Consider the following 13679-nt stretch of genomic DNA (forward strand, 5'->3'; position numbering starts at 1 on the left):
CAGTGTGAACTGCTGTCATGTTGAAAAATAAGGGGCTCCTCCCTCGATTCTCCCAGGAAAATGGTTCTTTGTAAGGAGAAATCATGCTCGGCTGTACCATGTTATCAAGTGGTTTGTTATTTTTAAGCCCAGAAAACTGCTTCATCAAGGATGGAAGTAGTTAACGCTGAACAGTCAAAAAGTCATGCGGCCAATGATAAATCAGAACATTTGTGTGGCAGACTAGAAGGAACCTCACCACTGGTATAGTTTACCCGCTTTCGATGTTTAAAAACAGGATGTAAAGTTCTGTGTAACTGTTGGATGCGGCACCTACTTCATTATGTACACGCAGCACATGTTAGTAACAACTTAATATTAGGCACATGAGGAAGAGGATTTTTTTCTGAAAGAATTCAAGGAACACATTAGTGGCCGTGGGATAGATCACCTGGGGACTGGCACTAGTTTACCACCACTCACAGCAACATCCAACATTTAGCTAACCTTTCTATACTGACCTACTCCAGGCACACAGACACCTGCAGAACCAGTAAGAAATACCCACAGGCTACTGCAGCATTGACTTTGACCATAATCACTTATGTGCATTTCCCCAAAGAGACTGCACTGCTGGCTCGGCTTCCAATGCAATTTCTAAGAATTTCACTTAATTTTTTTTACATTTAAATTTTATTTTGTTTTTTAGAGGCAGGGGGTCTCACTATGTTGCCCAGGCTGGATTCAAACTCCTGGACTCAAGTGATCCTCTCGCTTCAGCCTCCTGAGTAGCTGGAATTACAGGAACATACCACCGTGCCCGGCTGAGCTTCACTTAAAGTTTATCTTAGGCAAGCCAGCGTCATTATTATCTTAATTCACTGAATTTAACGATTTCAACCGAGAGCATTTTAGCCTTTCTCCAATGTGTCAGTAAGCATTAACTTCAAACCCAAAGTCTTCAAAGATAAGATCACCTGTGAGGCAATAACATTCCAAACCAACAAACAATGAAAACAGTGAGTGTTCACCAGACGTGCCTGCTAGGTATGCCTTACGTTAGTGTGGCAGCGCAATTTTTAAAAGTTCTGTCAGCTGTGTTCCCGTACTTGGGCCTCCTCCCCACAACCCTGTCATGTAGACGTGAGGAAAGTGGGCCTCAGAAGGGCTAAGTGACTTGCCTGTGGTCACACAGCTTGGTGGTGGGAGATGTCAGGCTGTAGGCCAACTCTTCTGTCTCCTCTTCTGAAGCACGTCAGCCACCCACCCAACCTGGCTGGAGCTCCCACCCATTCGCCGTTCTCTACAGCCTGCCTCCACCTGCCTCCCCTTTTCCAGCTATCTCAGGATTTTAACTCAAATACCACGTGCCAGCGTGGGTGGAACACATCAACAGAGGAAGACCAGTTACGGAGCTTAATTAAGACAAGCTCTAACAAAAAGCAGGCTGTTTTTCGTAAGACCATTAACTCTATTTGAATGCTATTCACTGTTCTGTAAGACAAAGGTAGAAAGTGTAGCCCCTAAGCATGAAGTTCTTTTTCCAAGACCCCAGTCTCAGCCCTGCCTGGTCTCCTGGCTGAACTTGTGATAAGAATAAAATAATGGTGTGGAAATGTTCTGGAAATGCCGAAGGGCCCTGCAAACATAGCATCTCCTCCACTGGGAACCTAGGAAAGAGACAGGAACAAGAGAAATAAGAAACCTGAAAGGAAGATCTGCCGATTCTAGGGGAGCAGCCCCAAGGGGCCGATAAGGACTGGAAACCCAAAGAAAGAAACTCAAAATAGCAACAGTCCGCAGCTCTCGAGGGCTGGGCGCCTGGGATTCCAGCCCTCCCGTGCAGGAGTCTCTGACACGAGCTCAGTCTTCCTCAGCTGACTCCAAGTTACCTTCGATGCCAAGGAACAAGCCTCCTAACAGCCAATTGATGGCGAAACTTTTGTTTAAAAGCTGAAGGAAAAAAAATTCCCCCAAAGCTATACACAAAAGGTACTTTTTGAACTGAAAGTTATTCTGTTCCTGGAGATGTAGAAAACAGAAAATTGGCTCTAGAAGATGTAAGCCCTCATTTTCTTTCCCCTGATCCCCACAGCCTTACATGTTCTGTTCTGGGTTTTTTTGTTTGTTTTGTTTTTGACTCTGTCACCCAAGCTGGAGTGCAGTAGTGCAATCATGGCTCACGGCAGCCTTCAACTCCCAGGCTCAAGCAATCCTCCCGCATCAGCCTCTCCAGTAGCTGGGACTACAGGCACGTAGCACCATACCCAGCTAGTTTATTCTATTTTTTGTAGAGACAAGGTTTCACTATGTTAATCAGGCTGGTCTTGAACTCCTGGGCTCAAGTGATCCTCTTGCCTCTGCCTCCCAAAGTGCTGGAATTATAGGCATGAGCCACCACACCCAGCCAAATGGTGTGTGTGTGTGTGTGTGTGTGTGTGTGTGTGTGTGTGTGTGTGTGTGTTTTAAGCCACATTTCCTGGCTGAGGTTATTCCCTAATAGACAAATTTTCTGCCAACTGAACAACCATCTGCTCCCCTCGGAACCTGAGGAGGATTAGAGGTGTTCTCAACTCAACAGAACTCAACACCTGCTGCAAATTCCTGGCAGGCATCATCTCAGCAGCACAAGCTCTGTGTGTTGGCCCCACCCAGATCCCTCCCCCGACTGGTAAGATCTTTTTAGAAAAAGAGCTAATAGGAAAAAATTCCAGCAAGATACAACACAGGCCTCGAAGGGCTGAGGGGGAGGTGGCCAGATGCTGATAAGCCCAAGTCAGTGTGTGGTGTCAGAAAGAGAAAACTCTGGGCCCTACAGAAACTCAGCCCTGAGCTGGGAGGCAAAGTGAACTCAGAGGGAATAATCCTGCCTCACCTCTGGGGTCCTTGGATGTCTTCACCGACAATGCAGCCCATCTGTGGACCGGACACCTCCCAAAGCCCCCAATACTAAAACCATCAGGCTGAGCAGGAGGTGATGGGACAATTGGGAAGCATGAAAGAAAACAACGCCAGTCCAATAAAGAGAAGAAACATGGTGCTGTTTTCTACCAGCCATACATCCAAACACTACCAATGGGTATTGGAGGCTGTAAGAAATGTCAGGCCCTTCCCTTCTGCCTTTCCACCCTGCCAGGGAGGCTGGCAATGCAGCACCCGCTGCGGTAGGCATCACACATGCACCGTGAGGGTGCTCAGCCCGGCTGTGGGTTGAGACCTCCAGGGGCTACTGGGTGTGGAGTGGGAGGAGTGTGAGGCTTGAAAATAACAGGCCTGGGTTTGGAGGCAGGCTCTGCTGCTTCCTAACTACTTGCCCTCCTGTAAAATGGGGGCAATGACCCCAGAGGTTTGCTATAAGAATGGAAAACAGTGAATGTGGCGGGGCTTGTCACATTCTTACCATGCACTTTAAGGAAATATTCCCACTGCGGTCAGCCTCAATCCCACGGATGTCAACCTGCCCAGTGCCTCATACAAAGAATTCCAAGTCACTCCGATTCCACATCTCCACATATCTGTCCCTAAAACCAGCCCATGACCAAGGCAGAACCTCTCCGCCTTTACAGCGGCTCCGGAGAGTCCGGATTCAGAGGCTGCATCCACCACACTGACGGGCGATCGCTGGGAATGTCCTAAGGGCTGGGGGGTGGCAGGATCTACCAGACTGTTCAAGCTGCCAAGGGTTTTTAGGATTAATTGGGAAAATTCCCCAATACGGTGAAATTTTTAAGAGATTTGCCTTCATTAATGTACAAGTATAAAGTAAAACAATTACCTCAGGAGGGGAAAACCACCCTTAGACCCACCTTGGGAATTAGGACTGAATGGTAAATGCCTAGCATGCAGCTATGTGCTATTTAGAGTCCACAAGTCCCTTCTGCATCCTCTCCTTATCTCCCAGGGGATGGTGCCCCTTTCCTTCTCCTCTTCCTCAGATTCTATTGAGCCACCCTTAGGAATTTACTGAGGGAAGACAAATCATGTTTTGTTGAAGCAATCCTGTGCCCGGAGGATCCAGAGCCCTCCTCACATCTAGTACCTGTGCACTAGAGAGAGACACAGAGAGAGAAGACATCCCAATTTTAAATTGCTAAGTGATGGTGAATCTTTATAGGTGTTAAGAATTATCATTGCAGGCCAGGCTCAATGGCTCACGCCTATAATCCCAGCACTTTGGGAGGCCGAGGCAGGCGGATCACTTGAGGTCAGGAGTTCGAGACCAGTCTGGCCAACAGGGTGAAACCCCGTCTCTACTAAAAATACAAAAATTAGCTGGGCATGGCGGTACAGGTCTGTAATCTCAGCTACTCAGCAGGCTGAGGCAGGAGAATTGCTTGAACCTAGGAGGCGGAGGTTGCAGTGAGCCGAGATGGTGCCACTGCACTCCAGCCTGGGCGACAAAGCGAGACTCTGTCTCAAAAAAGAAAAAACGAATTTTTGCACAATTACTTACACACAAAACTAGTATCACAACCATTAGGGCATGGGCTTTAAATTCTTCTTCTGGAAGCCTGCATTTAACACCATTTCCCTGTGACAAGTTTCATGTTGGCAGCTGAGCTCAGGAACATACGTGTGGAAGTCCTGAAGTGGTCGAGCTCACTGGTCCATGCAGTATATCCGATAACTCTCGCCTCTCTAATAACAACTTTAAGCAGTCCAGTCTGCCAGTGTTTCATTAAAATAAGCCAACAAACTGTATAGTGTGAAAAATGACATAGTTGATGCTTTGTAGGCAAATGACCCACAGGAGAGAGGGTTACGGGCACATGCAGGCACACGCACGCACACGCGCGAATGCACACAGAAATGCATTCTCAACACTTCTATATGAGAATTGCCTTTTATGAAAGAAGGTGTAAATGCTCTTAATAGTTGAGTACTGTGCAACCTACCGAAAGCACACACTAAGACAAACAAACAGGCACATTCTCCATTGCTATAGAGACAGGACAGTCCGCAAAGCCCTGGATTAGCAAGCGGCTCAGTGGCCACCCTCACGTGATCACAGGCAACTTAGGGAATGGCTCATCTCAGTTTCCTCCTTGGTAAAATGGAGACAGTACCATTCAACCCGAAGGGCTGTTGCAGAAACTAAATAAACTAATATATGGAATGGAAAGCCCTAACACGGGGCCTGGCACATAGAAGGTACTTTATAGTATCAGAAAAGTGATTACTTGAAATGCCCACTTATATAAAAATCCCTTCTGTTCCTGGTTTCACATAACAATATTCAAATTCACAATCTGGAATCTAAGGCTTTTCATACATGTAAACGGGGCACTGTCTAATCCTTCTGACAAGGCACCTGCGGCCTTGTAGTCAGTCTCTACAGCTAAGGAGGCTGTTAGGGCCCAATGACATGGCTGGGCGCAGAAGCCCTCCTCCTGTTATTTAAACGAGTACCTCCATCACACCCCATTTCCCAGCGGTTTCATCCTCAGTCTCGGAGCACTCTCTCTATGGCTACTTTACTTCTGTCCCCAGATAGGCAGAGTGCTCTCTCTCTCTCTGTTTTGAGACAGGGTCTCACTCTATCACCCAGGCTGGAGCACAGTGACACGATCACAGCTCAACTGCAGCCTCGAACTCCTGGGCTCAAGCAATCCTTCTATCTCAGCCTCCCGAGTAGCTGGGACTACAGGTATGCACCACCATGCCCTGCTATTTTTTTTTTTTTTTTTTGTAGTGATGGGGTCACACTATGTTGCCCAGGCTAATTTCAAACTCTTGGGCTCAAGTGATCCTCCCGGCTCGGCCTCCCAAAATGTTGGGATTACAGGCATGAGCCACCCTGCCTGGCCCAGATCTCTCTCTAAGTAATTCTTTACCTGCTTGGCTACTGTCTAACTCCTTTTTTTTTCTTTTCCATCAGAGCCTTTTTCCCATCATATCATTTTCTGTATAATTAAGTTTCTTCATGACTCACTCCTGCAATCTCACACAAATTACAATGCCTGCACCCCACTGACCTGAATGGTCTCTTTCTGCAGAAACAATTGCTTCCTGCTCACTAACCCATGGCCTTTCTGGAGCCTGAAGCCTCCAGGACTTCTCCTGAGTCTCTAAGATGGGGTTTCCTCCACCAATATCTTTGCTTCACTCTCTCTCCTTGCCTGGCTCTTCCTCTTCCTTCCCCTCCACTGTCCCTAAGAACTCAGCTGTGCTCAACCATGTCAAGGCCTCAATGACGCCAACCTGTCTGTCACTCTCAACTGCAGAAATGTGATTCTATCTCCAGCATCTCGGCCAACCTCCAGTCCTGTACTTCCAACACTGCTCACAAATTATCCCTCAGTCACTCTAGAGTGAGTTTCTGAAGAACCTTTTTTGCCAGCCTGGGTAACATAGTGAGACTCTATCCCTAAAAAAATAAAACTAAAAAACTAGCAGGATGCAGTGACTTGTGCTTGTAATCCCAGCTACTCAGGAGGCTGAGGTGGGAGGATCGCTTGAGCCGAAGAGTTAGAGGTTGCAGTGAACTATGATGGTGCCACTGCACCCCAGCCTGGGTGACACAGTGAGACCCCGTCTCTAAAAAACAATAATAATAAAAAAGAACCTCAACTTTCCTTCCACAGGTCCCAGGTGACTCAGGCTTCTGGATTCCTCAGAAAACACCGAGCAATTCCATGTGAAACAGCCATTCCTCCTTGTTAAGTATAAAAAGAAGGCTCCTTCGTTTGTCTTCATTCATCCACCAATTCTCAAAACTTAGGGGCCAGACACGGTGGCTCAAGCTTGTAATCCTAGCACTTTGGCAGGCTGAGGCAGGCGGATTCCCTGAGCTCAAGTTCGAGAGCAGCCTTGCCAACATGTTGAAACCCTGTCTCTACTAAAAATACAAAAAAAAAAATTAGCTGGGCATGGTGGCACGCACCTGTAGTCCCAGCTACTTGGGAGGCTGAGGAATGAGACTTGTTTGAACCCAGGAGGCAGATGTTGCAGTAAGCCAAGATCACGCCACTGCACCCCAGCTTGGGTGACATGGTAAGACTCTGTCTCAAAACAAAACAAACAAACAAAAAACAAAAAAGAAACCTTAGGAAGCATTCCTCAGTTGAAAAATAAGGTAAACCATTCTGTTCCATCCCTAAAGAAACTGAAAAAGGTTGATATTGAATTTACTGCTGAAGCTAATGTCAAGGTTTTCAGGTTCATCAACTCAGTCTGTCTTTGTTTCTTAAACTTCACACTTACAGTGCAGTACTTAAAATGTAAAAATGCACTTGAATTGTTTACATGGTTATTATTGAAATAAAACACCCAGGTCACTTATTTTGGCTTTGTTTAATAAAACAACAGAAACATCTGTCATTTTTTGTAACTCTTCTGTTGTCCTACTCACTGGGTGGCAAAAATGCACTCCCACTGCCTTGCATTAACCTGCCAATCTGGAGGCGATTCACTCCCCACTGACAACCAAGTTTCACTGAGTTTTGGTCAAATAGAACAATTAAATCATCCTTTGGTTTTCCAAGCAGCTAAAATAATTTGAGAAAATAAAAACAAGCCATCTTTTAAACAAAAATGCATTACCTCCCAAAATGAAAAATTCGTTTATCTCCGAATTGTCACCAGTAAGTTTTAAGGTTATAGAAAGCCACAACATGCAGTTCTTGTATAAGATGAATAAAATATTCCTGACTAATAACCCAATTCTAATTTTAAACAAATGCATTCAAACTGAGTTGAATACTTAGTTTGTATCTCTCCCACAGTGTAAAAACCTTGCTTGGTTCTGATGTCATTGACCGCTGGCCATAGACGATGAGGTCTCAATCTTACTAAGAGATTAAGGTTGGATGACAGTACCTTATCTCTCTGACAATGTATCCAACTCAAAGAGATAGCCTAGCTGGGCATTCAATTTCAGCGTTTTCCACTGTATATTAGGAAATGGGGACCTCGTCTAAGTTTCTGTTTGTTTTGCTTTGTTTTTGCCAAGCAGGAATTAGCTGAACCCTGTTGGCAGCTCCTCCAGCAGCCCACGTGGGGTGGACCCAGCTACCACTTCCCATAAGACTTTAGGCTCATCTACTGTTCTCTGGAATAAGGTTTTCTGGAGTACAAGTTCCAGCCTGTCCCTTGGTTTGGCCAAAGACAGATCCGCCTACTGACCATTCCCTGCTGTGATGACAACTGTGCTCTAAGACAAACAACTTATTCCTAGTGGAAAACAATTAATTTCAGCCATCACATGTGCTCCTCAACAGCCATTTATTCACACTGACCCATCTTCCGATATCAGACTGACACATAACCCCAAAGACTTGCCTGACGACAACTGAATGAGTGTCATGTATTTAACGGCATTTGTACTTTATTGCATTGCTTCCTGTTTTTTCTGTTTTTGTTTTTTTTAAGATGGTGAAATCTTTACAAGCAAAAAGATGATTAATTCTTCCCCCTGTCTTTAACGGCCATTCTCTCCCACAATCTCTAGCGAATCTCCAAATCTAAGTTGCGGGAAGGCATGCTGGAGAACCACACTTTTAAGCAAAGTGTTCCTGAGGTTTAGCTTAGACATCTACAAAACTGGAAGATTCCGTTTTATGGGGACATACGGACAGAACTCACTCGTTTTAGAACACTACTTAGCCAAACCTCTCAGCGAATCCTATGCTGAAAAGTCTTTAGCAGTATACATTTTGGAATGTTCTGTGTGCCCCAGAACACACAATATGGATCCAATTAGATTCAGCTGCCTTATGTTAGAAACAAACATTGAAAGGAAAAAAACAGAAGTGGGAGTGGGAGCTTTGTTCATCCTCTCCTATGCCCCCGCGACCCCACACTCCCGAGGCGTGCGCATCCTCCCCGCTCACTCGGGCAGCACACACTCCCTAAATAGCCCAGCGTGGCCGGTGCCCCGCGCAGCGCTCTGAGAGCTTTTCCGCTGCTGGGTTTTCACCGGATCTGGAAGAGATTTACAGGAGGACTGGAGCCCAGCGCGGCAACCCCACCCCACCCCCAACCGCCCCGGCCCGCCCGGGCGCGCCCCGCCCGCTCTCCGGCTCCAGGACTCACACCAGCGCGGACGGACAGGGCATCTGGTTCCAGGCACAGTTGTACTGAGCCTGAATAAAACTCTCACTTCCCTCCAGCACAGAGCAGCTCACATTCTTGTTCACGATGTAGGCGCACCAGTTCCTGGGGTGCAGGAGAGAGAGGGAGAAGGGCACGGTGTAAACCCGGAGAACAATGAGGCCGGGGAGAGGGGACGGCAGCACCAGACCGAGCGAGGGTCGGGGGGGCCCGTCGCCCACTGCGGAGGCGGGAGCTTCACAGAGCAGACGCCGGAGGGTGCCCGGGTGCGCCTCGGGAGAGCGCGCGCCTGGACCCGACCAAGACGGGAAAGAAAAGCACCCATGGTCCCAGGGGCTCCTGGAATTCCTGGGAGTCGTTTTCGGATCACCCGGGTCTGCGGGACACTCTTTGCGCCCACGCCCCCGGAGTCAGCTCTGCCTGAGGCGCCGGCTGCGGAGCGCGCGGTCCCCCGGAGAAGGAGCCGCCCGGGGAAGTCCAAGGGAGACCCCCGGCTGCCGCTCGTCGTCTTTGGCAGGGCAGCTCCGGGGCTCAACTGGGGGCCGGGGAGGGGTAGGCGGTTTGGGGCCAGCCGAGGGGCGCGCACTTACTTGTTCCTGGCGCTGGGCCGCGCGGGATACCCGGGCTGCGAGCCGGCGTGGCACAGTCCCGCGCCGCCCAGGGCCAGCAGCGCCAGTGCCCAGCGCCAGGGCGCGCGGGGCCAGGGTCGTCTCGGCTGCCACATCCTGCGCGCAGCGGGCGCGCCCCGCCTGCCCGGGTCCGGAGCGCGGCGGATCGGGGCACCGGCCACAAGGCTGCCGGCGGCCAGGGCGCCGCCCGCGAAGGCAGGAGGCTCGGGCGCTTCGCGGCGCTCCAACCAGCGCTCCGCGGCCGCCCCCTCCCGCTTCTCGTTCCCACTTCTCCTTTTGCAGCCCCGTGCGCCCTGCGCTTCTTCTCGGTCCCTCAATGACGCACAGGTCCCCCCGGGTGCCGCCCTCTTTATTTCACTTCCCTCTCCGAAACGTGACTCTCCCTCCACCACGTCTCCCTGTCTCCAGTCCCTTCGCTTCTCGGCAGGGGGCTTGGGGTGGAAGAGCTACAGGGTTTGGGATAAGGGTCTACGTTACAGAATTTCCAATTACTCATTCCTTTGGTCTCTTCCCAGATGCCGAACGACTCCGCCTCCCACCTTCCAACAGGCTCGCTCCCGGCCCCTCGGGACGCGGCCGCCGTCGGCGAGTCTGGCTGTCCTCGCGTCGTGCCTGGGTGCCAACCTCCCGGGGTGAATGAGGGATATGTTTATCAGTCCCGCGGGGAGAGGAGTGGGGGCTCGACTCGAATTTCCTCCTCGGGCAAGACAGGGCCATTCCCCCACCACCTCCATGGACTTAGAGAGTCCAGGGGGAAATGAACTCTGGTTCTCTTCTTTCTTTGCCCAACTCTGCCTTAGGCACCATCTAAGAGTTTCCGAGTCCACGCGGGGGGCGGCAGGACAGGACAAGCCACAGCCCCACCAATTCCCAGAGGCTGCTGCAGCTCAGCGTCCAGCTCTATCACTTACTCCAACCCTTGAAAGGTGATCTCCCAGCCTCTGCTTCTGAGGTCCTACTGTGAGCTTGCTTTTTCTATTGAAACTAAGGCATTTACTCACCTTTGCTTCTCAACAGTTCGGGCACTGCTAGACATCTGTCTTAAACTTTCTTGTATGTTTTCTGTCTATTGTTGAGTTACACTAATCTCTACCAATTTCTTTTTGGGATGAAGTACCAGAACGTTAAATAAAATCACCACCCAAGTGTTGTATTCTAAAGGGTGTTGGAGAGAGCTATGTATTTGAGATGACCTGCTGCATCTGATTAATGTACAGGGTCGTGAGTGGCATGGTTACCAGACTCCACAGATAAACTGTGATCTCTGTGAGCTAACCAGACGCTGTTGGCCATGACTTGTTAAGTGAATAAAGCTTTGCTATGGGCCAGGCGGGGTGGCTCATGCCTGTAATCCCAGCACTTTGGGAGGCCGAGGCAGGTGGATCACCTGAGGTCGGGAGTTCAAGACCAGCCTGACCAACATGGAGAAACCCCGTCTCTACTAGAAGTACAAAAAAAAAAAAATAGCTGGGCATGGTGGCACATGCCTGTAATCCCAGCTACTTGGGAGGCTGAGGCAGGAGAATCACTTGAACCAGGGAGATGGAGGTTGCAGTGAGCTGGGATCTCACCACTGCACTCCAGCCTGGGCAAAAAGAGTGAAAATCCGTCTCAAAAAATAAAAAATAAAAACGTTTGCTATGTTCCTACTTTACTAAATGAAGCCATTGGTCTATTTTGTTTCTAATATTCTTTGATGGTGTTGTTGGACTTTTTGATTTGCAGATGAAAGAAAGAGAAGTCTCTAAGTAGAAACTACAAGGGCCAAGCAGAACATCATACCATGTAAGGACATCATCTGTCCCTGGACTCTTAGGCGGAAGATCATGCAAATGGTGGACTGAAGTCATCCCAGCCTTCAAAAGAGCCACTGTGGGGGGGAAATAACAGAAAGGGATAAAAAGCTGTCTTTCGTAACCCAATCTGTATCTTTCTGTGTGACTTCCCTATCCTGCCAGTCCTAACACCATCTTGGCGGTAAAGACTCATAGAGTAGAAACAGAGTATAGAAATGAAGAAGAGGAAGGGGGGGGGGGAAATGGGGGAAACACACAAGTTGTGTGTGTCTGCAATTAGCAGAGAACAACTCTAATGTGTCTCTGATACAGGTAAATCTCAAACTTTAAAGTGCATTGAACTGATCAAGTCAATCTGTTTTTTCCGTCAAATCAAAGTTATACTAGGAAGTTGTCCAAGAGTATAAGGGCCAACTTGTCATTGAGATGACCACATTTAATCAGCTATCAATAGCATTTATTGGTAAATAAATTTCATTCTGAGCATCTGTTACAAGCTAGGCATCGTGCAAAAATACTGAGGATTCATGAGTGAGCCCAAACTGACATGGGGCTTGTGTTTGGAGAGCTTCCAGGCATTGCCATGCAATGAAGGGTGTTAGCGTTCCTGATGGACAGTCAACTGAGTGAGCTAATGTTTATTGCATGTCTTTCTCTAGACATAAGCCCATGTATGTTATTGTGGGTCTGCCCTGGGGAGACAGAACATTCTTGACTTTCAGAAGGTTACTTCCCTCTTTTGTATTTTTATTTATTTATTTGGGGGAAAGGGTCTCACTCTGTCACCCATGCTGGAGTCCAGTGGTGTGATCATGGCTCACTGCAGCCTCGACCTCCCAGGCTCAAGCTATCCTCCCACCTTAGCCTCCCGAGTAGCTGAGACTACAGGTGTGTGCCATCACACTCAGCTAATTTTTTGAATTTTTGGTAGTGATGGGATCTCACCATGTTGCCCAGGCTGGTCTTGAACACTTAATCTCAAGCCATCCTCCTGCCTTGGCTTTTTAAAGTGCTGGAATTTCAGGCATGAGCCACTGTGCCTGGCCTATTATTCCATTCTTTTACTTTTTTGTTTTTTTCTCTTGAGATGGAGTCTTGCTCTCATCTAGGCTGCAGTACAGTGGTGCAATCATGGCTCACTGCAGCCTTGATATCCCTGGACTCAAGCAATCCTCCTGCCTCAGTCTCCTGAATAGCTGGGACTACAGGCGCACACCACCATAACAGGCTGATTTTTTGTATGCCATCATAGCTCACTATAGCCTCCAACTCCTGGGCTCAAGTGATCCTCCTACTTCAGTCTTCTAAGCAGCTGGGAGTACAGGCACACACCACCATGCCCAGCTAATTTTTTATTTTTTGTAGAGATGGGCGGGAGGGTCTCACTTTGTTGCCCAGGTTGATCTTGAACTCTTGGTTTCAAGGAATCCTCCTGCCTTCACCTCCTAAAGTCTTGGGATTACAGGCATTAGCCACTGTGCCTAGCCACAAGGTTATTTCTTGATTTGAGGCCAAGATCCCAAGAGACCCTCTTTCTTTTCTCTTTTCCAGCTGGAGGAAGGGATGCAACAAACTCAGGAACCAGAGAGCCCTGCATAAGAAACAAGACAGAGGGAAGCTTCCAGAGGATAGAGAGCTTCAGCACACTAAGAAACAGACTAATTGGGCAGGACTTCTGATCCCTGCCATGAACAATAACGTGGATATGACTGCCAGAAAGCTTCAAGTATGAATTTTTTGTATATGCTGCCAAGTACCTTAAATGAGCACTTGAAAACTATATTTTATATAACAATCTGAAGGAATTTCTTCTGCTTTAAAAACAAGTGTCCCATAGTAACTTGGGACACACACCCTTGATTGTGTGACCAACTTACCTAAAGCAAAAATTCAAGGAAGAACTACTTCATACAGTCCATTCCCTCATTCACTTGTGGGTCATGACGTAAGACGTTCATCAGGCTCTGTACGTGTTTAGGGACAGTTCTCTTGGAAGCAGTGAGCCTCTTGGGCCTCCAGCACACACAGGTGCCCCCTCCATTGCCTGTTGGAAAAGGAAGGTGACTATCACTGAGGCAGCAGGCAAATACATTTCCCCTAGCCGCACCCCAGTCATCTGCACGGGGGACATTTGATCAAGATGAACTGATTTGCATCAGGATGTGGTCAAGAATCATGAGATTAGCCTGGTCTTTCCGCCCTTCTGATCCCTCATCTTCTTTTT

General features: G+C 48.3%; 1 protein-coding gene across 2 annotated transcripts in view; it reads right to left on the reverse strand.

The window, feature by feature from the left end:
* Nucleotides 1-9984, reverse strand: part of EMILIN2 (elastin microfibril interfacer 2) — a 67287-nt gene extending 57303 nt beyond the window's left edge. Inside the window, exons 1-2 of one of the 2 annotated variants that reach the window (XM_054460452.2) lie at nucleotides 9621-9984; nucleotides 9013-9135 (exon numbers count right to left, since the gene is read on the reverse strand). In XM_054460452.2, the coding sequence (XP_054316427.1) occupies nucleotides 9013-9135; nucleotides 9621-9754 (257 nt within the window). In that variant the 5' untranslated portion in view covers nucleotides 9755-9984. The remainder of the gene's footprint in view (nucleotides 1-9012; nucleotides 9136-9620) is intronic. The other variant, XM_054460453.2, reaches the window with a different exon arrangement.
* Nucleotides 9985-13679: the final 3695 nt, after the last annotated feature.

This window comes from Pongo pygmaeus, chromosome 17 (assembly GCF_028885625.2).
Source record: "Pongo pygmaeus isolate AG05252 chromosome 17, NHGRI_mPonPyg2-v2.0_pri, whole genome shotgun sequence".
Classification (NCBI taxonomy): domain Eukaryota; kingdom Metazoa; phylum Chordata; class Mammalia; order Primates; family Hominidae; genus Pongo; species Pongo pygmaeus.